General features: G+C 39.6%; 1 protein-coding gene across 1 annotated transcript in view; it reads left to right on the forward strand.

Annotated features, from left to right (window-relative positions):
• Positions 1 to 26,646, forward strand: part of LOC145978140 (cubilin-like) — a 416,836-nt gene that overhangs the window by 370,307 nt on the left and 19,883 nt on the right. The window contains exons 64-67 of the mRNA XM_083110579.1: positions 6,603 to 6,769; positions 10,449 to 10,611; positions 12,156 to 12,296; positions 16,106 to 16,206. Of these exons, the coding sequence (XP_082966705.1) occupies positions 6,603 to 6,769; positions 10,449 to 10,611; positions 12,156 to 12,296; positions 16,106 to 16,206 (572 nt within the window). The remainder of the gene's footprint in view (positions 1 to 6,602; positions 6,770 to 10,448; positions 10,612 to 12,155; positions 12,297 to 16,105; positions 16,207 to 26,646) is intronic.

Consider the following 26,646-nt stretch of genomic DNA (forward strand, 5'->3'; position numbering starts at 1 on the left):
TCCACAAAGCCCCAGAGTGCATTGTCAGGTGTTCTGATGTCAGGCCTTCTTGCAGGTCAAGGCAATGTATGGACATTCTGTTAATCCACATCCAATCCAGCAATTTGTGAAAATTTCATCCAGGGGCATCTGCAGACAATGAAAGTAAAATGTGCCAATGTGCTGGAACCAAATGGTGTTGGCGATTATGATTCTACTCTTAGAGATTCAGTGACTCTGTTATGGGGAGGGTTTGGTGGAGTATAACCAAATCAACAACGAATAATAATAATAATAATAATAAAAAAAAATTTTTCGACACTCTCACGCCACATCCCAATACTTGGCATTTGATGGGGCACACAAAACAAAAGGATTCCTCCATGTGACAAAGAACTTGGGAGGTAATATGTGCACTTTCCTGGCTTATCAAGGAAGGATTGATGAATACGAGGGTCGGCTGGAAAGTTTCTGGCCTGAGGGGGAAGGAGATGCGGTAGCGAGCTGAAATCTTATGTGCGTTCTACATAGTCCCCTTCTACTTGAATGCACTTTTCCCAGCGTTGCTCCAGTTTTTCTAACCCACTGGAAAGAAAAAGTTTCGTCCTGGGTGTGTAACCAACATTAACAGCATCCATAACATCATCATCTGTGCAGAAATGCTTGCCCTTCAGGTGTGTCGTCCACTGACAGGACTGTTGTTTTGTCTCTGGGTCGAAATGATGACAGCATGTTTCATCCTGAGTCACAATCCTGTTCAGAAAGTCTTCACACATGCGTTGCAAATGTGCAGATGAGAGCTTCACTCGTGTGTGTTTTTGGTCAAATGTCAAGTCTCGTGGAACCCAATGTGCAGCCACCTTGCACATTTCCAAATGATCACGAATATTGACATGCATCTGCACCTTCAAAATGCCTAGACATGTTGCAATAGTTCGTTGCATCAGTCCGCGATCCGCCATGATCATATCATGCACTTTCGTGATGTCATCGGTGGAATCACTCCGCAGGCACCAGGTTCGAGGTTCATCACTGAGGGACTGTCGTTCATATTTCAATTCATTCACCCACCACTTCACTGTTGCATAGGATGGGGCATTGTCCTGTAAGGTGTTTTGCATCTCTTCATGAATCTGTTTGGCCATCCAACCCTTCAGGAAGAGATACCGAATCACTGCACGATCGGCGATGCACTGCTCAGTCGCAGATGGCTCCATCCTGGCTCACAATTCCACCTGCTGAAAAGGAACGGCTCAACATTAGAACATGTAACCTTGTAGGGCATCCGTATAAGGACTACTCTCTAACATACAAAAATTTCATGAACCGAAAATGGTTCCTTCTGTTTCAGACCAGAAACTTTCCAGCCTACCCTCGTATATCTATGGATGCTTACGGATTCCTGGAGGATGCTCCCATAGTTCCATTTTGCATGCCATGTGGTCTGGCTTTCTCTATTTGGATATGGGACACACAGATTTCACTACACTGGTGAAAATAGCACTGAGAATTTCAAGTAACGCTTTAACTGCCATTTCCTCAATGGTAGCACTCATCCTGGTTCATATTCAACTTTATATTTATTTATTTATTTTTATTTATTTACTCAGAGTTTCAGATACAGTCTTATTTGGCCATTTTACACTGAAACATCATAAAGTAGAAACAAAAAATAACAAAAGATAAAAACAATAACAAGATGGGATAGATTTACATGTTCTTCGTCAGTAATATACAAAAATTTCGTTCTGGAAGGAAAACATCTACATTCAGGGGAAGTTTGTTGTAGATTTCTGGGAGCCTGTAAAACAAGGAGCGTTGTAGAAGGGATAGCCTAGTGGTCGGGTTGTGGAAGAGTTGCAGGTTGCGCGTTAGCTTTTGGGTTACCCTAAGTGTGAATTCACTGATTAGGAGATCTGTTCTGAGTTTGCCATTTATTATCTTGTATAAAAATTTCATGTCAGCTAGATCACGACAAAAGGATGGAGTGTGAATATTCAGAGCAGCCGTGGTGTCTGATTTGGATACATGTCGAAAGGAAGGTATTCTATGGCGAACAATTGCAAGAAAGAAACTGAGAACAGAATCTATTCTGGTGAGATTGGTTTTTGAGGCCATCGCCCAAATTGGGGAACAGTATTCGAGGATGGGCGAGATGAAAGATTTAAAGAATAAAGCAAGAGATGATGGGTTTTGAATTTCGCTAAATCTGTATAGAAGACCGAGAAGGCGCATGGCTTTTTTAGTGGTAGCAATAATATGATAATTAAAGGAGTTTTTCATCACCTAGGTCCTTTTGGGTGGAAACGTTTTGGATTGGATTGTTTTCAATAGTATAAGTAGACACCACTTTGTTCTTTTTTAGGGAATAAGTATGGAAAGAGCATTTCTGAGGGTTTAGTTCTAAATTCCAGTGACGACACCACTTAAGTTCTGTGAGAGCATTTTGAAGAATCATCATGTCATGATGCGATGAGATCTCCTTAAAGAGTTTGCAGTCATCCGCAAACAAAAGTATATTGATAGGGAGGGAGGACAGTTTTTCAGGGAGGTCATCCATGTACAGAAGGAATAGGAGTGGCCCTAAGACACTCCCCTGGGGAACTCCAGACAAAACGGGAAGAAAGTTAGAAGAGGTACCTGAAAGAACAACACGTTGTTCACGCTCATGGAGGTAGTCCTGGAGTAAAGAGAGAAATTTGCCATGGATGTTAAATCTGGATGATAATTTATAAAGAAGAAATTTATGATTAATTTTGTCAAAGGCTTTCGAAATGTCCAAATATATAGTGTCAAGTTGGGAGTTATTATCAATAGCTCTGGCAGCATGCGAAAGTAAGACGGAAAGATTTGTTAGGCAAGAGCTGCCCGGAAGAAAACCATGTTGTGCTATGTTGATATATGGTGACGTAAACTGAAGTAACCTGTTTTTGATGATTTTTTCACAAATAATTGATAGTGGCGATAGAAGTGAGATTGGTCTATAGGATTTTACACATTTTTTATCTCCAGTTTTGTGAATGGGCACAATGTTGGCCCGTTTGAAGTTTTTCGGAAACACACCCTTAGAGAAACATTTGTTGAGTAAGGCAGACAGAGGAAGAGCCAAGGAGTCGGCAGTTTTACGAAGGAATATTGTGGGTATTTCATCTGGACCTAGGGACCGGTGGAGGGGCAATGAAGCGAGAAGGTATTTTACTTCCTCGGAGGATGTTTTGATTGAAGATAGTGTGTGAGGACAGAGAGCATTTAAGTGGGGGAGAGGGTCGGAAACTGAGGGAGGTGAGAAGTTCTGATGAAAAAAAACATTGAAAAGTTCGGCTCTTTCTTCTCCACTAGCAATATCAGTATTGTGAACAATTTCTTTAGTTATACGTGGGCTTTGTTTTCTTGAATTTAGTAAAGTGAAGAATCTCTTAGGGTTTGTAGTACATTCGGTTGTTATGTTATTTATATGTTCACTATATTTTTTTCTGAGTAGGTATTTTGAATGACGTCTGATGTCACAATAGGTACCGTGAGTGTGAACATTAGGGTGCTGCTTCCATAGGTACCAAGCCTGTTTTTTATTTTTTAACATAAAGAGAACTTCTCTGTCGAACCAGCTGGGGTATTTGGTAGATCTCGGTCTCGCAGTGGGCACGAAGTCCTTTATCGTGGCATGCAGAATTTCGACAAAGTTCTCAACGCCTTCGTTCACTTCCTCTTCCATCAACAAAAACCAAGGGTAGACATTGAGCGCCCGCTGGATGGCATTCCATGGAGCTTTTCGCCATAGGTGGCAGGGGGGTTGGTTCTGCTTGACGGATTCCTTGTCTTTCTTCGTGGTAGGCAGGTGCATCATGACGTCGAGTGAGTCATGGTCGGAGGTTAGAAGATTTTTTCCTGTAGTTACCTGCATATTAGGCAGGGTTGCCAATACATAGTCAAGGGATGCCTATTCCCTGTGTTCTTGGGCCATGCGGCCACTAACGCACTGGTTTTGGCTGGCAACACAGCCTCCGACCTGCTACACAAGTGAGCTTGCATGCCAAGCTCAGAAGATAATAAAACACTTGACCACTTCCTGTGTGACGTCACAGCCTTGGAAGCCTCTCATTGGCTGGCTGAGGTCACATGTGGCTTTTGCTGGCGTGTGGAATGGAGTTCCAATTCCTCCCACCAGATGGCAGACTTATCAAATGGTTGTGAACAATACCTGGATGCAAAATGTAAACAAAGGTATTTTTTCACTTTTTCTGGCCTATTTGTGCCAGATAATTAAAAATGAGTTAACTTTTCATGATTTAGGCATGATTTTACCTATGCACAAGTGTTAACTTTTACATCTAATAAAAAATATGGGGTTTACCAAATATATGGTTTGGAGCACATGGTTTCTTGTATTCAAGATGGCTGCTGTTTGCCTGAAAATTGTTACTTTTTGATGAATAAAGCATTTCTATCCATCCCATGGATGTAGAAAATGATTTTTAATCATTACTCATGATTCTATTTGTGGGAAAATATAAGACATTGGAAAATAGCTCTTGCACTTTGGTTGGGTTTGTGGATGTTTGTGTCTGAGCACGTATGCCCAATCTTTGATTGGTCATAAACTTTTCCATCAACCGTGGACGCAACCAAGCATTCATTGATCATTCTTATATATCTGTGCTGATTAACAAAGCCATGAAAAAAATAAAGACCAAGCAGGTATCCTGCTGTCATTCCTGCCCAAACAATAATGTGAAACAGATTGTGCTAGATTTCCTCAAAATATGGAATTTCTTTTTCACAGAAAAATACATTCCAATTGTGTGAGCTGAGATAAATATCACACTCATTGTTCATGATGTCCTCCATTCTTTTTCTGGTGATTCAAAGTACGTGGGCATACCCAAAAGAAACTGAATTAATTTTGTGGTGGGCAGAGCTTTTGTAGTACCATGTTTTACCGCTAAGAGCGCATAGAGCGAACCGTAAGCCAAGTGCCAGCTGTTTTGTGTGATCGTGGTTTTTTGCAATGGCTGATTTTTGGGAAGAGCGTGCGGTGGTGAAATTCTGCTTTTTGCTTGGAAAGAGTGGAACAGAAACTCTTGAAATGTTAAAAATGGCGTACAAGGACGATGCTATGGGGAAAACTCAAGTGTTTGAGTGGTTTTCCCGTTTCAAAAATGGTGAAATGTCAATTGATGACAAACCTCATTCTGGTTGTCCTTCCACGGCCCAAACACATGACAATGTTGTAAAAATTCGTGAAATCATCAACGAAGATCGACGACGGACCATTGAACAAATTGTGGAGCTGTCGGGAGTGACTTGGAGTTCAGTGCAGCGAATTTTGAGACGATTTGGGAATGAAAAGGGTGGCTGCCAAATTCGTGCCATGACTGCTGACTGCTGAACAAAAGCAAGGTAGCGTGGAAGCATGCCGTGCTTTGAAAGAAGAGTCCCAAAATGATCCAAACTTTTTTTTCAAAAGTTATCACAGGTGACGAAACGTGGTGCTATGCTTACGATCCCGAATCGAAGCAACAATCAAGCCAGTGGAAGACTTTAAGTTCGCCGCGCCCCAAGAAAGCTCGTCAGGTGAAATCAAACATTAAAACAATGCTGCTTTGTTTTTTCGATGTGAGAGTAGTCTTCCATTCAGAGTTTCTTCCGTAGGGTCAGACAGTTAACCAGGCTTTCTACTTGGAAGTTTTGAAACGATTGCGCAACATTGTGCAGCGGAAGCGGCCCGATTTGTGGCAGTCGGGTGACTAGTTTTTCCATCATGACAATGCCCCGGCTCACACAGCCCTGTCTGTATGAAAATTCTTGACCAAAAATGGTATGACCCCTGTTCCTCACCCTCCATACTCACCCGACCTTGCCCCATGCGACTCTTTTTTGTTTCCTAGAATGAAAGGAGACATGAAAGGAAAGCGTTTTGCTGATGACGCTGAGGTGAGGAAAAAAACGACGGAGGCGCTGTCACGCATCACAAAAGATGACTTTAAAAAATGTTCTGAAAAATGGAATCAAAGATTGGACAAGTGTCTTAATGCAAGTGGAGAGTACTTTTAAGGGGATTAAAGGTTTGTACTTAAATTGTGAATAAATAAGTTCACAAAAAAAATAGTTTGGTTTCTTTTGGGTACGCTCATGTATGTGGATAAAAAAAGCCACCAAATGCTCCTCCACAGTGAAAGCACTTCTGCCTGCAATCATGACTCGAAGAATGTTTGTATGTTTTTTTTTCTGCTGCCAGAGGCAACACTGTAGTCAATGTTTCCAGTTGCACCTCGAAGAGGCCCGTTTAAAATTCGTGACAAATGTATTTTGTACAATCGGGTAAAATACAGTAATATTCGTGACAAACATATTCGTACAACTGGGCAAGATACAGTGTGAAGGGACTTCTTGGACACCCTGTACAAAGGCTGTTGATATTGTGATTATGCTGTGCTGTACCTTGATGTTATGTTGACTAGGCAAAGCAGGAGTGGGGAGATCTTCAACAAACTGGTGTGTTGAGTTGAACTTGGTGTATGTACATGAGAAGTATGTTGGAGGGTTGTTGGATGACAACATGCAAGTTGTATTATGTGGCTCTATATCACCATGCTGTTTCATCAATTTCTTTATTTATTTTTTAGGGTGTGATAGGAATTATACAAGAAGTCAAGGCAGGCTTTTTCAGCAGCATGAAGGCTTTCAGAATTGTACTGTAATGATACAGGCAGAGCAGAATCGAACCATCTCACTTTATTTCATGGATCTTGGAATCTCTTACGCTAGAAATTGTACCGCGGGTGCTCTTGAGGTAAAATTTGAGTATCTAGTACTGATTACAACTATTAACAGCATTGAAATTTTCTCTGTGTGGCCTTTGAAGTTCATAAAATATGTGTGTGTGTGTATTGTCAAAATCAACACAAATGTTAAACATTTACTTTCAATCAGTTCCAAAAAGCCAACATATTGAAATGCCATGTTCAGTGGGCTAGAGGGCCTCCCTAATGGCATAGTGCTAACTCCTTCATGTTGGGATCAAGGAGTTCTAGGGCCAGTTTTGTTAGCCTGTCTGAGAAAGAAGTGGACTGAAAACAAACTTTGATTGATTGATTGATTGATTTGCTTTATTTTACTTCACCTTTTGTGCTACTTTTAGCTAATTTCTGAAGATGGAGATGAGTTATGATATGATGAAATTGATGAATGGTCACTCACAAACATCCATGCCTAGGCCAGGATTCAAACCCGGGACCCGTGGTGCCATAGCACAATGTGCTAACCACTCCATCAAGGGGCTGGCAAAACAAACTTTGACTTTCATGCCAGAGTGATGTAACATACTGCAGATTGTCGTTTGTCACTTGGACTGTGCTGTTTTCCTTTGAGCAGTGGTTCTCAATCTTTACAAGACCATGGCCCGGTAGATTCTTTTTTTAAAAGTCGATGCTCCAATCCCAACAATTTTACTTGTAAATGCCTTTGCAATTTTTAAAACTTCGTGCATTAATTAATATGTGCCCTTGAAATTAAATATCAACATACATGGTAAACAATAAAGAAAAATATTTTTGTGATTATATCTAGGTTTATTGGCAAACACAAGGACATTGTGAGAGTTTTATTATATACAACTGAAAGAGACAACTCTAAACTATTTTTCTACATAAGCACCATTTCTGTTGCGACGCTTATCATATCGGCGAACAAGGTTTACAATACCCATGTCAAAGACATCTGCCGCCTGTGCATTCGGCCATGCAGTAACACTGTCCTTGAGCTCCTGGTCATTGTTGAAGCGCTGTGTCCCTAGCCACTTCTTCAATTTGTACACAGGCTTAGGTTAATGTTCACTAGAAGTATTTGGAATTGTTGACATGAGGCATCGGAAAATCAATCTGGGCTGTAAGGAGTAATGGTTGTTCTCTAGCAATGCTCGAACCAAGGATCTTCTCCAACATTGTCAGTGGGTATTGTTTGACCACCCTCCTTACAGCCCAGATTTGGCCCCTAGCAATTATCACCTCTTTTCACAAATGAAGAAGTGGCTAGGGGAACAGCACTTCAACAATGACCAGGAGCTCAAGGACAGTGATACTGCATGGCTGAATGCATAGGCGACAGATGTCTTTGACATGGGTATTGTAAACCTTGTTCGCCGATATGATAAGTGTTTCAACAGAAACGGTGCTTACGTAGAAAATAGCTTAGAGTTGTTTCTTTCAGTTGTATATAATAAAAACTCTCACAGTGTCCTGGTGTCTCTATTATACCCATACGGAAGTTACTTTCCGAATGACCCTCATATAAATAATGAAAATTGCTGGGAAACTATAATAATATATTTCAGGAGAACCTTTCAGGTTGATGCCAGCACCTGGCTGTATCCCAGCGGTTGAGAAACACTGTCTTCTTGGTCTGTTTGCCATACATGCTCAGTGAATATATTTTCCCAGACTGGAGGAAAGAGTGGCTATCAGGAGTGTGTAGTTTAAGCTGAAGTATACCTTGTCACTGGCACCTTTGGTGAGATACCCCTGTGCCATGTGTCACTGTGTGAAAGGTTCCCATAGAGTGCAATGCTGCCATATGCTCATTAAGAGACAGTGCCTATCATATCTGGGGTTTGCAAACCCATTTGTGAGGTAGAAATCAGTAGGGGAAGGAAGATGGATTGGAGGTGGAGAGAAATAGGACCATTACTTTCTCAGCCTTAAGCATTGGTGTTCTACATAGTAATATTGTAAGAAGTATTGTGTTATTTAACAATTAATATATGCATCATATTATGGATCCCTGTCACATTTGGCCATCAATAATATTTTCCAACATAGTGTTTCCTTGACATAAATTAAATGTAATTAATTGTAATGCATAAAAATTGCAAAATAATTTGACAAGTAAATTTTAATATAGACAAACCATTATCACTGAAATTACTTGTGTAGTGAATTGGATAATCAGGCCGATACCCATCCCAGATAGCATAGTATTGTATTTTACATATGTCGGCTACTATGAGTTCAAATGTTTCATTTGCTAAGAAAATTGAGACAAATGAAAGGAGCTTTTTCACCGGGCAAATGAAAAGGTTAAAAGAATATTGGTTCCATCAATGCAATGCAAGATTTAAAATCCTATCAGAAGAAAATGTTAAAAACTATAACTAAAAGCAATGCACTGATTTATGATATTTGAAAATATTGGATATTTAATTTGTGAATATGAAGAAGCTCTAGTGAACTGCAGAACTTCTCTTGGGAGAATAGAAAAATGTTCGGCTGCCTCTTTTCTTGGCATCTATGAATATTGCATTATATGTTCCCAAAGATATAATCTTACTCACTATATCAGTAACAATATATGCTCACAAGTTTGAGTGTGGTACAACTTGTTTGTATTGTTTCTTTTGAATTGCCTGAGTAAACATGTAGTAAAAGAGCAAATACATCATAATTAATCCAATGTCTATTGAAAGCAATTTAAATGTATGTTGCTTCTGTTCCCCTCTTCTCTGGGTTACATTTGTAGCTGAAGATTACAGGTGCCTGGATCTGCCAAGTCAGATGCACAGTTATCAGGTGCAACACTGTATTGACCTTTCTGTTCGCTATTATAATAATAAATAATAATCCGTGGCTCAACAGCCCTAGAAGGGCCTTGGGCTATCTCCTGACTGCAAGTCTCCCTCTCACAATCCTACCTAGAAGTGTGGAGTTCTTCAAGCAGTAATGTAGGGAGACATGGGTCAGCACGTTGAATCTTCAGCCGGTATAGGAGTTTTCCAAGACCGGGTTACCCTATTTGCTCATCTTCCTCTGTGGTCGTATGGTCTAAGGTGCTGTGGTTTGGATTCCGAATGCGGAACGGCATGGGTTTGAGTTTGCCTGGGTTTTCGGGCCTGTGTGTAGGACCAGAGGCAACACACCATCATGAGGAAATTGGGAGCTACGAGTGCGCTATGCTAATCATAGACTAAACTCCTAGGCAGTGAACTTCTATGCAGAGGGTATAAAAAGCTTGTTCCACTATACCAAAAGTGCTTGGAAAATTCTGGTAATGAAAAATGAAGTGGATATGTATATGTTTGTGACCACTAATACAATGTTGATCCAGTTTCTCTTTTTCTTTGATATAATCAATCTGCACTTTCTTTTTTTAATACACCTCATATATTACTCTTGGCTAAAATGACTAATATATTAATACATTTTAAACACTAAGATGGAAAAATTATACCATTGTACTATATTATGTTCAACTATACTGCAAGCTCTTCTAATAATAATAATAATTGTCATCAACAACAACATCAACAGTCCAAGCTTTTCTTATTATTCTATGGTAAATTTTTTCAAAAATCCATGTTATGTTACATGCTTTACTTATGATGTTACATACATTTACTATCTACAATAAAAACTTTAAATCTGCACTTAATTATGGATAATTTTAGTACTTATATTTACATATTTTAATTAAATTTTTAGGTACATGATGGGCCGAGTGAAAGTTCTCCTCTGTTAGGAAAATTCTGCAATTCAAGACCTAATCCAGTGTTCTCAAGTGGACCACAATTAACACTTCGTAGCTGGAAAGGTTCAAACATATATGGTGGGCACTATGACATCACATACACTACCACAGATAAAGGTACGATACATTTTGTAGTTTCCATATTAATTTTCTAACTACTACTATGATTATAATCATTATCATAATTCATAATAATAATTATGAATAATTATTCATCCTGCCTTTTCCAGATGGGTCATTCTGTCCTTTTTTTTTCAGTAATGGTTCAACCATGATCCATTCTTGTATTTTATGAAATATTCTTTCTGTTTTACGTTGGTGAAGTTTTGTGTTTCTATGCAGAAACAAGTTTTTATTATTATTATTATTATTATTATTTTCGAAGGCAGTGAGCAGTGAGCCTTTGATATTAATCGGAAAAAACTATCCAGTTGTGCAGTGCGGAAACACAAAACTTCACGTATGTAATACTTAAACCACGTTTAGCACATCATCAAGAATTCTTTGTTTTCTTATTTCCCTTCCTAACTCACTGACACAATCGTGCTGCTGAAGGGTTAGCACTCTCCTTTCTTTAATTGAAGATTTGGAATAGTATAGATTTGTTATTAGACACTGTCAACTGTTAATAGCATGTAGATGGAAGTATTGTTGCACCTGAAAGGGTAGGGTTTAAACTTTTCAATGCACTTGTGTACGGTTGATTGACTGGTTTAATGATTTTGTTTATTTTACTTCGCTTTTCTGCCACTTTTGGCTAATCACAAAGATGAGTGATGATATGATGAAATTGGTGCAGGGACACTCACAAAGAACACCCATGCCCAGGCTGGAATTCAAACCTGGGACCCCTGGCTTCGTTGCATGCTGCCCTTACCACTCTGCCATGGAGGTCACCATATCACCATAATTATGTATGTGTAGATGAGCAATATCCTTTTTTTTTTTCATAAAAATGAAGTTCAAAAGGTGATAGGAATAATCAATCAGATCTGGAAATTTTAGCTTCTGGAATGTACGAAGTAAAGCTAAAAGATTCTAAAATTGAGAAGAGAATCAAAATTCATAAAAATCTGAGGTCTCTGGAATTTTGTAATTCTTAAAAATCAGGAATTCCTGAAATTTCAAAGTTTGGAAAAAAATCCATAGCTTGGACAGGTAGTGCAGGAAGCCAGGTTTTTTTTAGAACCCCTGAGTTGGTGTTGAGGTCGGCTGGAGTGATCAGTATTGATCTTGCTTGCATAATTTTTTAAACAGTGTTTAGAAGTATCAGTTACTTTTAAAGTAATGGTAACTGAAATGCAGTAACTTCATTATATTTTGTTGATTGATTGATTTGTTGTTTTAAGTCCACTTTATGCACAGTAAGGCTAATCGGGACTGGACCTACAGTTTAAAGTGAGATCCGAACCACTATGTGCCTCCACCGGGAATCGAACCCGGGACCCCTTGATTACAAGGGGACGACGCTACCACTGCGCCATCGGGGAGGCCTTTGTAATTTATTGTTAACAATCACTTATTAGAGTTGCTTTATGAAACTTCGTTGTTAATGGTTTAAAAAATTCTTACTGTTGCTGAAATTGCCATTGACAGGAGTTAATGCACATTCACAGACACTCCTGGGTTGTCCATCATTTTAATTTGTATTTCATTTTCAGGTCAAGGTTGCGGAGGACAAATCTACAACTATGGAGGTATTTTCACAAGCCCATTCTATCCCGGGAATTACAGAAATTCATCATCATGCCGATGGGATATACAAGTACCAGGAGCAAATGTAGTTAAATTGGTTTTTGATGGTGAGTTAATAATACTTTAAAATTAGAGCAATGTCTGTACACTTTAATAGATATGCATTACCCAAATACTCAGTACTAGTCAATGATACTGAGGAGCAATTCCATAGTTACGTACATAAAATTTTGAAACCTTGACCTTGCATATTCTTTAAAATATCCATGCTAAAGCTTCGATTTTAGTTTTCTATTTTTGTCATGTATTTATGTTATACGTATAATAAGGTAAAGGTAAAGTTCCCATCCACGTAGCACCGTGCCATGAAGGGGATATGGGAGTAGGTCCCCACACATTCTCGATCTTGACCATTTTGGAAGTGATGTAATCAGCAGCATGCTCCAGCTGCCTTTACCCCCCACCCCCAGGTACCCATTGATTTGAAGCTGGGTGAGCCCCAGAGCACTTTATGCAGGAACAAGGCTGGGAAAATTCTGCCCTTAGATAACTCACCCTGGGGATCAAACCCAGGTCTCCTGCATGGTAGTCAGATTTCCTATACCGAATAGACCACTGTGGCTCATTTATATTATATATAATTGTATATTAATGAATATCATAATCTTATATACATGACTCACAAAGCAAGAGAAAACATGCCTTCACTAAATAACCATCATATGGGTCATTTCATGTTAAGTGGCCTAGTGGTTCCTGCTCGAACCTCTTCAGTTTTGACAAAACTTCTACAGGTTGTGCACGTATCCAACATGGAGACGTGTAAAGTTTCAGATTAACAACTAGTTTAGTTGAGGCGTCAGGACTACTTCTGTGATGGTCACTTTTTCAATGCCGCCACAAATATGAAGTTGAAATGAATTTGTCCAAAAATTTAGGAAGTGAATGAATTGCTGGCGTTTCTCTAGTTCATTGGCCATGGGCATGTTGTTAAGCTGTTTAAATGGTATCCTGCCTGCTCAAATATTTATTGAGTTATCCATCCTTAAACCCCCTCCCCCAAAATTTAATTCATAAATTTGAACCCACATTCAGAAGCTTTTATCTCAAAACTGACACTTCTAATTTGAACATTGTGAACATCATTGGAGAGAGCACATCTAAGTTGGCCTTCATTTTTGGCATGTAGCCACCATGTTGGATTGAAAATGGCAAAATTCATATTTTTATATTACTTGTTTCTCGGTTATAGTTATTTATCAACCAATTTAAATTTTCTTTTTTTAATTTCAATGCTCTAAATAAGACTTTCAATTGTTGTTGTTCTTATTTTGCTAAAATCAACAATGCTGCTAGAAATTTGAAAAATAAAAATTACGTAGAAAATGTTTAGTAATTTGTCCAATTTATGCTTTTTTGGAAAATGTAACTGTAATGCAAGGTTATCTGGCTTCTTTGATCAGGAAAATCATATTGGTCCAACTTACACCGGGAGCAGGCTGTTTATGGTGCAGGGTGCCAAGAATGTAGTGAATGTTCAGAATAAATACCATAAATAATAAGTGCAATGCCCTCAGCATCCCCAAATGGATATGACATGTACTGAATAATGTTGGCAGAAGGTGTAAGCTGGGTTTTAATTAAAACTTATTGCAATGCAGTAGTTATGGGATCAGCAGGACATGGCTATAAATTTCTCACATTTTAATTTGTTTTCCTTGTTCTGTTTGTATACAGAATGACATACTTGAATTTCAATTCAACCTGAATATCATAGGTTTTGTCAAGAGCTGTTTTTTAAAGAAATTGATTTGAATTTAAAACCCCATTCAATTACTAGGGATGTTCAATATATAAGTTTCCCTGTGCTATAAAATATTGTATAAAGCAATGTCATTAAAAAGAAGGACATGGTTGACAAGCGCCATCCTTCGTCTACAAGGAACAACAATGAATTTGTTATCAGACGTGAAGGCGCATGTGCTCAAGGGCGAAAAGTAAATGCTTCTTCGGAAAACGCGGACTCGCGTCATAAGGAGTTCAGAAGCATGGATGCTAAGGACGTTCTGCTTATGGACTTTTTGGAACGAGGAAGAACAATTAATGCTGACCGTTACTGTCAAACATTGGATAAACTGAAAAATGCAATTCGACATAAGCGACCAGGTCTCCTGCCAGCTGGTGTCATTCTTCTTGACGATAACGGTCGCCCCCACTCAGCAGTGCAAACACAACACAAAATTAAAGAATTGGGGGTGGGAACGGCTGCCCCATCCTCCATACATCCCCAAATTAGTACCGAGTGATTTTCATCTTTTTCCGGTGTTAAAGTCTGAAATGCAAGGTTGCCGTTTGGAAACAGATGAAGAAGTGAAGCGTAATGTGAGAATAGTGCTCAATAGCCAGAGCCCTGATTATCTTGCAAAGGGTATGGACAAATTGGTGCAACGGTGGGACAAATGCCTGAATCTCTATGGGGATTATGTGAAGAAGTGAGGAAGGATCCTCCTACACATGTATGTATAGTTTTCTAATGTATCTTAAAAATATTTTTTTTTACAGCATACGGAAACTTATATATTGAACGACCCACGTAATATTCTTGAAAGACTGCAAATGAATGGTTGTAAAAATTTTGTTGCCTGCTTCACTCGCAATACTGTGTTACGAAAATGCATGTTTCGCATTTTACTAAAGTTTCATACTATAACTGCATTACATAACATCACCTCTTAAAATATAATGCTTATAGTGTTGGTATTCTGCTTAATTTAAAGCAGCATGATGTACTGCTATTAACAGTATTATTGTAGTAGTATTGATTCTCTGTATGCTGTAATAGGTGTACTAAGTGTACTTCATACAGTAACACCTTGCACGTTACCCGATAAAACAGAAAAATAATATCAAACATCTTGTCGCAGGACAATTTTACTTGAACAAGTGACATTTGCACTGAAGATAGGATGCACGTAATTATTGCTATGGATTACTAAAATAATTATATTTACTCCAAGCAGAAGGGGTGAATTCTTTGAAGGAGGAACCATATGAAATTCTCGCCATTAGTTTCGGTTAGGTTAATTTTCTATCTTAAGTTGTGTAAGAATTTATGTTAAATACTCAAAATGTGGTGCTATAAATCTCATTCTCCATTCACAAACATTGTTTAAATGCATATTTATATAATTTAACTTATTACACTTAAAGAATCAATATGCTAGCTTTCTGTTATTTCGGAAACTGAACTATTAAAAATATATGGAAAGTTTATTGTATTCAAATAAACATAAATTATTACTTATTCATCCAAACTATTTGGGGGGAATTATGATGAACGATTTTGGGGAGGTAATGCATCCACGGTCTTGGGGTGATGTTCGATTGATTGATTTGGTTTATTTTACTTCTCTTTTATGCCACTTTTGGCTAATTTGCGAAGATGGTGATGAGTGATGATATGATGAAATTGATGAATGGACACTCACAAACATCCATGCTCAGGCCGGGATTCGAACTAGAGACCTCTGGCATAGTCCGATGTGCTAACCACTCCACCATGGGGGCCGGCAGTTGATGTTCGATTAAAGGTTATTAAAAGTAGGTTGTGTTCCAGTTTGGGTGATTCATTATTGTCAAGTTTGCTTGTTTTGTGTAGTGATAGTGACATTCATGACATTCTTATCAACAGTGATTTGCTAACTCGTGTCCATAATGAGATTTTTTATCGCATAGACATTTGCCGTATCACTAAAGGTGGACACATTTGTGATACTGAAAACAAAACTTGGAGAGTGTATCTTTGTTATGAATATACAAAATGTTTGTTTTATGTTCAGTAGTTCATATCTTATGAATTTTTCAAATGTTTCACAGACTTATGAATAATCCTATATTTATTGAATTTTCATTACAGTGTTTGATTTGGGAGCAAGCATAACTTGCGATACAGACTACCTGGAGTTGTATGATGTTGATTCCAATGGAGAAACATTCCGGACAAAATATTGTGGTGGAGTAAGTTACCTTATGGCTTATTCGTACATCTCTGCTTCTGCATGTGATTATTTGGTGTGTTCAGAATGGGCGACTCTTAGAGTTGAAGAGCTGTATCTTTGCAGCTGTAAATGCATTTTCATTACTGCCACCTACTCACCGGTTGTGTGGTTGACAGCAGGGACAGAATGCATAGAGAATATGAGGGTCACTATTTATATTTTGAGCCTAACAATGAAAAAACAGGAATTTGGCATTGAAAACTGCTTTATTGTTTTTCGAAGTATTCTCCTTTATGGTCAATACACTTTTGCATTCGTTCGAACCATTGGTCAAAGCAGTTTTTCCAATCTTCTTGAGACACCTCCATAATATGGTTTATGAACGCATCAACGGCATCTTCCGCCGATGAAAATCGTTGTCCACGCAATTTATTCTTGACATTCGGGAACAAGAAGAAGTCATTGGGTGCCAAATCAGGACTGTACGGTGGATGACCCATCAATTCGATTTTTTGACTGTTCATAAAGTCTGTTGTTAGACTAGATGTGTGACAGCTGGCATTGTCTTGATGAAGAATGATCCGACGGCGTTTGTTTGTTTTCCGTATTTGACCGAAGACCTCTGGCAAACAAATTGTTGTGTACCATTCAGAGTTGACCGTTCTACGTTCCTCTAAAGGCACAGTTGCCACATGACCAGTTTTCTCGAAAAAACAGGTGACCATTTGTTTTGATGTGCTTCGAGCGCGAACAATTTTGTTGGATTGGGTTCATCTTGAAACACCCATACAGTCGACTGCTGTTTACGTTCCGGCTCATATGCATATATCCATGATTCGTCACCTGTTACAATCTTATATACGTCTTTTGAAGCACCACGATTGTATTTATTGAGCATTTGTTTGCACCAATTGACGCGAGCGTCTTTTTGAGTTTTTGTCAAATTGTGTGGGATCCAACGACAACATACTTCTCACAGCTAAATGATCATGTAATATTTTATATATGCTGGTGGAACTAATGCCTATGGTTGCCTCAATCTCACAGTATGTCACATGACGATCTTGCAGTATTAGGTTTTGCACAGCATCAATGTTTTCTTGAACAACAACTGATTTTGGACGACCTTCGCGAATCTCGTCGGTGAGCGAATGGCGGCCACGATTAAATTCGTTATATCAGCGTTTCACAGTGGCAAAGGATGGTGCTTCATCGCCAAATGTGGAAGTAAGTTGATCGATGCACTCTTGTCTTGATAATCCACGTCGAAAGTCGTAAAATATCATCGCACGAAAATGTTCACGTGTTAATTCCATTTTATTGTTGTCGCGCAATCTCCAAGGCAACATAAACAACACAAATGAAGCTATTGACCGGGCTGCTAATTTAATAAATAACTAATTAACTCAATTGACTCAACTGAACTGAGCTTAGCAACGCAACATCGAAGAATCTCTCGCCTCACCTGCTGGGCGAATTAAACATTACATGAAATATAATACGGTCAGGATAAGTGCCTAACAGTCGGAGTTACCGAGAATAAACCTAGGAGGATTTGATTTTAAATACCTGAAATGACGTTACATAATACTACGGTGTTTCTGAATATACACATATATTAAAGCACATATAAATAGACAGTACATCTTGCCCTCTTTCACTCGATCTCACATTCATTCTCTCATTCTATGGCATATTGCGACAATATGACAAATACAAAGGTTAGATTATTTACTACTTTGACCATACTCTTGCTATGTCTTGGCTACATTGCCTTTTACAATTTATCGTTTAGGATTTTAAGTATAAAGTGAATAATTGTTCCTTGTGCGGACCCCTTCTATCTTTTCTGAAGGTATAAATATATTCAATGAACTATTCTTTGCTGTTAACATAAACTCTCATCTTTAACATTTGATTACTCTGCCGGAAAACAGATGTCTAGGGTTGCCATAGCACTGATTTAAGTTATGCAATGATTTGATTCACGCAGATTCGCGGTAGATAGTCGTCATCTTTCTCACACACGCACATGGTTGGATCTTACCTTAGCTGCATTCCCTCTGACCTGGGTTGGGCGGAAGTGGTCCTACAGTTCTGGAAGACATCTGCACTCCAGTGTTGCACTTCGCGGTTATCCTGGTTGGCGAAAGTGGATCGGTCGGCGGCTCCATCTGGCCTCATCGGATCCTGGCTTCACTCGTTCACTGTCGACTCCATACGACAACTTGCGCAATAATAGGTCAGTTCTTCGCGGTCACTCGTAAGTACAGATACGTGACTTGGGCGATGAGATGAACATACGCGATGAGCCATTCGCGGTTTCACATGGATATCAAATGTTATTAACTTTCACTACTTTGGACGTTGTTTCGGACGATTGACACGGGTGGACGTGTCTGGCGTTATTCTCACATAACCACACGTATGTGCACGGATGCGTTGACGGCAAGGGGAGGAGGATCCCCTGGTTCTATTCTGCTCTACTCCATGGCTCTGAAACACTCACTCGAAGAAAAACAAATCCAGACCTCGAGTCTGCTTGCAACTCGCAGCTCGGTCGTGCGTAGCTCACACTCCGGTGGCGATTGTAGGCAAAACTGTGGCAAACTGTTCCAAATCATCCCTTTTATTCCAGATTTGAACGTAGTGACGCGCTACCCTCTATGATCAGGTGCTTGTTTATTGTTTCTGGTGCTTTGACCGTTGTCCTCCTATCTTGGCCAATGCTCACTCAGGTCCTTAACCTCTGGCAGCAGCTCCTCGCGCAGAGATTAGGCTAACTCTTCCTCTTTTGTATTCAGTCACGAAAACCAAAGACAACTCGGCAGGGTAGCTTCTCCCTTTCAATCCGGCGATGAATCTTTAATAATTCATAACTCCCGTAGTTCTGTTCTGATTAGGCTCAAATCTTGGAATCAGTACTTTCAAGATGTGGTCTTCCGCTGGTGAAAATCTCATCCAATTCGGTCCATTGGTTTAGAAGTTGCATTTTTCTTGATATTCCCATAAGAATGCATGTAAATCCGAATTCGGGCGGAAAACTGTGGTTGAGCAAGCTAGTGCTGGCTAAGGCAGTTCGCTAGACACCTGTATTCGCGACGGATATTAATATTATTAATTGCAATTAATTCATACTAACGGGCAATTAGATTAATTACTTGTCACTCAATATTTGACCGTTATAACATTCCCCTCCTTTTAATTATGAATTTTTTTCAGAACGAACTTGCGAGTGACAGGAAAAAATTCATACCACATATTAATCATATTTGTTAGTGATCGCACACATAGGCGTCTGAATAGGGACTCGAACCCTGGACTGTATAACTTTTAACCCAACATTAGAAGGAAGTTATACTTTCTGCAATTGTACCATAATTATGAAAATATAAACGAATATAATAAAGTATACAAGAATACAATATAAAGTACATTTTAACATGGAAATCTCAATGCATATTACCACATATATACTAACTTTGGATACACTCTGTAGTTTTATACATAATAAGTGAATACTGAATAATAAGCTTAATAAGATATAAGTAAATATTTGATTTGCAATTTGTTCCCTCTCACACATACGTTTGCATACTTCTTGCATTAATTATAAGAAAGGTCTACATTTTTTGCCATTTAATATAAAAATAATAATCTCTAATTTTCCTATTGTTCACTTTACAATCGGGGTGGCTCTAGTGCAATATTTTCTTCAGTGTCTCCTTTGACATGAGCCGGACTGGCAAAGGAGTCTTCTAGTCTCCCGTCGGGCCTTGAATATCGGTTATCTGCTCCAGAGATCGCTGTTCTTGCCTCAGTCTACTTCGTCCGGGTTCGTAATCCGGGGAGAGTGGGTCCAAGTAACGGCTAGTTGACGGTCTATTCCAGTCGGGTAAATTAGCACCAGTCTGTGGGGACACGACTGTTCTAACCGCATTCACAGCACGATTCCTCTCAACTTGACTCGGGTTGTTTTGACCCCGGCAGTGTTGCCATCTCGCGTTTTCTCCATCCCTATCGTCTCGGAAGTGTTGTTGTTGTGGGCGGTGATTGCTGTACTGGCCTCGCTGGGGATAAGCTTCTCTATTGTTCCTCCCAGAGTTCTGTCTCCGACTATCGTTTGTTGCCAATTTTACTTTCGGGCATCCCTCTTGCCTTTCTTCATCAAAATTTCCATACTTTCTCCTGTGATTCTTGTTTTCCCAGGATGCTCGTTTCTCTTGCTCCAGCGCGTCCAAATCGCAAAGAATCATCGACATCGTGTCCAGGTTGGAAAGTGCGTCTCCGGTTAGCTGACGTTGCACATAATGCGGAAACATTGCGCGTACTGCGGCTAACATTTCAACTGGCTCAATTCCGGGCTTCAGGGCGTGGAAATCACTCACTCGCTGCCAAAAGAATTGTTTATAGGTGATTTTCTGGCTCTCATCAAACCTGCGATTTCTAAGTAGAGTGATTTTTCGTTCTACTAGCTGGCGACCTTGAAACTGTTGTAGAAATGCTCGTTCAAACTCTTCAAAGCTATTAAATTGTGGATTCCGCTGCTCGAGCCAGATCCTTGCACTCCCTTTGAGTAATTTTCGCATTAGCCTCAAGCAGTCTGGGCTATCGACACCGTACAACAAACAATCTTCCTTGAAGTCCCTTATGAACATTGACGGTAAAGTCTCGTCGTGATCGGGGTTGTACGTATGGAAATCATCTAGGCTGACCTTTGAGAAGATTCCGCGAGTACTCAACTCCGGGTTGGACACACTGCGTGTCTCCTGCTGGGCGAAAGCGTTCAAGCTCGGCGAGCTCCCGCTCCGGCCGATGACGTCACGCGCTGCTTGGCGATCCAAGGAAGTTGGTGCTGATTGACAGGTCAGCTGGTTGGTCACGTCTGCTGCGACGAGCAAAGGAGTTGGGTTCGCATCCCTGGACGTTGTCTCCAATCGGCGAATCTCTTCGTCCTCGTTTCTTCTCCGTTGCGTGATTTGGAAATCCTTCATTTGGTCAATTTTGGATAGCAGCACTTGGAAACGGCGGTCCAATCTTTCTTCTCTTTCTCTCCTTTCGGCAGCCTCTATCTTCCGCCTTTCTTCTTCTTCTCTCTTAGTCTTCTGATCTCTTTCTTCATCTCTAGCTTGGATATAGCTGATTAGCTGAGAGAACATGGCCTGTACGTCCATATTTTCTGGAACTGGCAACCCTGTTACCGACTGATCTTTCCCTAGATCCTTATCAACGTTGCCGGCTGACGAAACGCCTGTATCTGTAGAATTCTCAACCCTTAGGCGGTCCATGGTATTGTTCGTTAATCTCTGGCGGAGCCGAGTAGTCCTTTGCTTGCCTCTCTCCCTTCTTCTTCTTCTTCTTCTCGCGGCTGGCTTGCTATCGCCGAAGGAAAAAGATATCAAAATTCTTTTCCTGGTTTCTGGTTTCAGATCCCGGGGATCGCACCCCTCACCTGCTTCCGTGTGACATAACGCGTGTCCTTTTGTCCTTTATCGTCCGAAGTTAATAACGCCCATTGTTAATAAAATAATAAGATCCTCTAATAATTCTGCTATGGAAAAATGCTATAGTCGCGACAAAGTATTTTCACTATTACACCATAAAAAACACACAAAATGGTTCTAGCTACACATCGATTGCATATTCAGTTAATTAAAATCACCGTACAAATTACACATTAATACTTTAAATGAAAACGTCTTTATAGATTCTTATCAGGATGATCAGTTACAGGTTGCAATTATTTAATTTTCAACAAAAAATCTTAGTTCCCCCTTTGCGTTCAATTCTGGTACCCTGTCGTAGACATTCGTAGGCTGAAGACTATCTTTAAAAAACAAGTATTAAATCCCCTTGGGTAATAGACATAACTGATTGTTAACCATTACAATCAAACTTAATAAAATTCACATTGAGTAGATAAGTAACTAATTAGAATACTCGTGACCTCCAGGTTCCTTACTAGCCTGCCTGTAACATCGTTCTACGAGCCTAATTCTTATTTGCTTCCTATTTGACTACTCTTCTAATTGCCTATTCGTCGATTATTTGGGCCTACCTTTTACACCCTTACTTGTCTATTCACATACTCGTCGATTATTCGGCGTACTTTTTTACTTGCCTACTTATTTTATTTGCCTACTCGTCGCTTGTTTGGGCAACCTTTATATGCCTACATATTTTATTTACCTACTCGTCGCTTGTTCGGGCAACTTTTATATGCCTACATATTTTATTTGCCTACTCGTCGAATGTTCGGGCAACATTTTTACTTGCCTACTTTTTTACCTACTCGTCCCTGTTCGGGCGCCATATTTTGTCACGGGCTGCTAATTTAATAAATAACTAATTAACTCAATTGACTCAACTGAACTGAGCTTAGCAACGCAACATCGAAGAATCTCTCGCCTCACCTGCTGGGCGAATTAAACATTACATGAAATATAATACGGTCAGGATAAGTGCCTAACAGTCGGAGTTACCGAGAATAAACCTAGGAGGATTTGATTTTAAATACCTGAAATGACGTTACATAATACTACGGTGTTTCTGAATATACACATATATTAAAGCACATATAAATAGACAGTACATCTTGCCCTCTTTCACTCGATCTCACATTCATTCTCTCATTCTATGGCATATTGCGACAATATGACAAATACAAAGGTTAGATTATTTACTACTTTGACCATACTCTTGCTATGTCTTGGCTACATTGCCTTTTACAATTTATCGTTTAGGATTTTAAGTATAAAGTGAATAATTGTTCCTTGTGCGGACCCCTTCTATCTTTTCTGAAGGTATAAATATATTCAATGAACTATTCTTTGCTGTTAACATAAACTCTCATCTTTAACATTTGATTACTCCGCCGGAAAACAGATGTCTAGGGTTGCCATAGCACTGATTTAAGTTATGCAATGATTTGATTCACGCAGATTCGCGGTAGATAGTCGTCATCTTTCTCACACACGCACATGGTTGGATCTTACCTTAGCTGCATTCCCTCTGACCTGGGTTGGGCGGAAGTGGTCCTACAGTTCTGGAAGACATCTGCACTCCAGTGTTGCACTTCGCGGTTATCCTGGTTGGCGAAAGTGGATCGGTCGGCGGCTCCATCTGGCCTCATCGGATCCTGGCTTCACTCGTTCACTGTCGACTCCATACGACAACTTGCGCAATAATAGGTCAGTTCTTCGCGGTCACTCGTAAGTACAGATACGTGACTTGGGCGATGAGACGAACATACGCGATGAGCCATTCGCGGTTTCACATGGATATCAAATGTTATTAACTTTCACTACTTTGGACGTTGTTTCGGACGATTGACACGGGTGGACGTGTCTGGCGTTATTCTCACATAACCACACGTATGTGCACGGATGCGTTGACGGCAAGGGGAGGAGGATCCCCTGGTTCTATTCTGCTCTACTCCATGGCTCTGAAACACTCACTCGAAGAAAAACAAATCCAGACCTCGAGTCTGCTTGCAACTCGCAGCTCGGTCGTGCGTAGCTCACACTCCAGTGGCGATTGTAGGCAAAACTGTGGCAAACTGTTCCAAATCATCCCTTTTATTCCAGATTTGAACGTAGTGACGCGCTACCCTCTATGATCAGGTGCTTGTTTATTGTTTCTGGTGCTTTGACCGTTGTCCTCCTATCTTGGCCAATGCTCACTCAGGTCCTTAACCTCTGGCAGCAGCTCCTCGCGCAGAGATTAGGCTAACTCTTCCTCTTTTGTATTCAGTCACGAAAACCAAAGACAACTCGGCAGGGTAGCTTCTCCCTTTCAATCCGGCGATGAATCTTTAATAATTCATAACTCCCGTAGTTCTGTTCTGATTAGGCTCAAATCTTGGAATCAGTACTTTCAAGATGTGGTCTTCCGCTGGTGAAAATCTCATCCAATTCGGTCCATTGGTTTAGAAGTTGCATTTTTCTTGATATTCCCATAAGAATGCATGTAAATCCGAATTCGGGCGGAAAACTGTGGTTGAGCAAGCTAGTGCTGGCTAAGGCAGTTCGCTAGACACCTGTATTCGCGACGGATATTAATATTATTAATTGCAATTAATTCATACTAACGGGCAATTAGATTAATTACTTGTCACTCAATATTTGACCGTTATAATTTGAAGTACGTTATGGTCAATAATGCCAGACGATTCCGTGCAAATGTCAAATCGCACCTAACTTGAATCAGTGTTGCCAAGGCTCAAAATATAAATAGTGGCCCTCGTAACTTGCACTTGTTCATCTTTTTGGTACTGTGCAGTGAGCTTGGTCAGGGTCTATCTGCAAAGATACAGTTCATCAAGTCTAATTTTTATACACAACACAAAAATAATACTGTAATGTGAAAATGCATAAAGTAGTAGTTGCCAAATAAAATGCTCCTCGTGTTACTGGGAAGGAACAGAGAGGATGGCAACATGTAAATATATTCAGAACAAGATCTTTATCCACAAAATGAATTAGAACTTTTCATAGTTGATTTCATGGACAAAGTAAGTGCTTGTTCTGAGTATATTAATACTACTTCTCTTTGACAAAAGTATAACATTATTTGTCTGCAGAAAAGGTAGTTAGTAGAGAAGGAGGAAGCACTGAGCATAATTGCTAAACTTTGACAAGTGCACTAAACCTGTATAGAATAATATGGGAAGTAAAACAGAAGGGAAATATTTGGCTGATATAAGCATACACTGCTCAACAGTAAAAAATGTTAATTAAATGAAAGTAGGCAATTCTTATCAAATTAGTGACACTGATAGTGAATATGCAATGGAAAATTTGCTTTAATTATCATTTTACACAGGTTGGTTTAAAATAAGGGAAAATTTGCATCAAAATAGGAAATTATTGCATTAGGTTGGCAGCATTGTATGTAATTCCCAACAGTCGGATTATTTCCAGCTTCTAACCTTAACTGTGCTTTTTTATTCTGGAAGTACAGTCTTGTGTGCAATTTCCAGTATTTACAAATGTGGATATAATGGTTATATCTGTGGGGAATTGACAGTTTGAGTTGGTGTAATATTTGTCTGAATAGAGAAGAATGGCACCAGGTTGTGTGTTGAGTCATCAATGCTACATGTGTGAAAAAGAGTCATTTTCTTCACAAAGCAGCATAAAATACACCTACTTTGGTGTAAAATCAGGGTCCAAGATAAAATCTAGGAACTGCATGTTGTTTGCAACATTTGTGCCAGCAATCAAAGAAATTAGATTTGTACTAAGGGTGCCTTGAGTGCCACTTGCCGTGCTAATGATTTGGAAAGTGCCATCTACCCACAAATGATTGATTGATTTAGTTTATTTTACTTCACGTTTTGTGCTTCTTGGCTAATTTGCGAAGATGGGGTTGAGTGATGAAATTGATGAATGGACATTCACAAACAACCAAGCCCGAGCGGGATTCGAACCCGGACCCTTGGCATCGCAGCACGATGTGCTAACCACTCGGCCACAGGGTCCGGCTATCCACAAACGAGATTGCCCCCTACCTTAACTGAAAGTTGAGCCTCGCAGTTGCAAGGGTGGAATTTATTTGATGAAAATGTATCTCTATCATCTGGTGTAAAGAGAAAAGTTTCACTTCCTTCTTTACTCTTGTAGCATGGGTGAATGTAGATGCTCTCAGAATTAATTACAGGCTTGAAGAGTGAAGAATGAATGTCCGTTGACTCTTTGGAAGCAATGCTTCCCAATTCGGAAACGAGACTGTTTCAATTCCAACTGGCATATGCAGTGGCGTGCCGAGGATTTTCTAAAGGAAGTGGTTATTTATACTTTTCTTGGTAGTCAGCCCCCATTTTGTCATATTTTCCTACCTTTGACGTTCTTTTTTTTTATGAATACTGGGCCAAAGGGGGGATTATAACCCCCACCAACCCCCCCTTGGGCACGTGACTGGGCATATGTAATATCTAGTTGAATTCATCAAGTACGGTAGGCCTCCCCAATGGCACAGGGATAGCATCTTCACTTGTAATCAAGGGGTGGAGGCACATAGTGGTTCGGATCCCACTTTCAACTGTATGTCCAGTCCTGATTAGTTTTACTGTGCATAAAGTGGACTTAAAACACGAACTCAATCAATCATCAAGTACGGTGACTTTCTGGGATGGAGTTATTGGGACCTTAAAGCATTTTCACCCTTAATAGACATGCAACTAGGGTACACAAAATAGTGTAATTTAGTTAACGAGTGTAATAGTTTTAAGAATGTTTCTTTACAGTTATTGGAGAAAATCAAGAAATTACTATGATATTTTGGGTGAGCTGCTGCCAAGTTATGAAGAATATGTCTCCGAAAAGCCACTTCCTTCACGTTCATATTAAATTCTAAAAGTATTCTTTCGTCATATTGTCTTGAATGAGATACATGCGATATATTGTAAAACTGGCAAAATTGTGTGGAAGATTCAGGTGATGTCAGTACTCTTGCTGAT

Source organism: Lepisma saccharinum, chromosome 24, assembly GCF_977018435.1.
Source record: "Lepisma saccharinum chromosome 24, izLepSacc3.1, whole genome shotgun sequence".
Lineage (NCBI taxonomy): Eukaryota > Metazoa > Arthropoda > Insecta > Zygentoma > Lepismatidae > Lepisma > Lepisma saccharinum.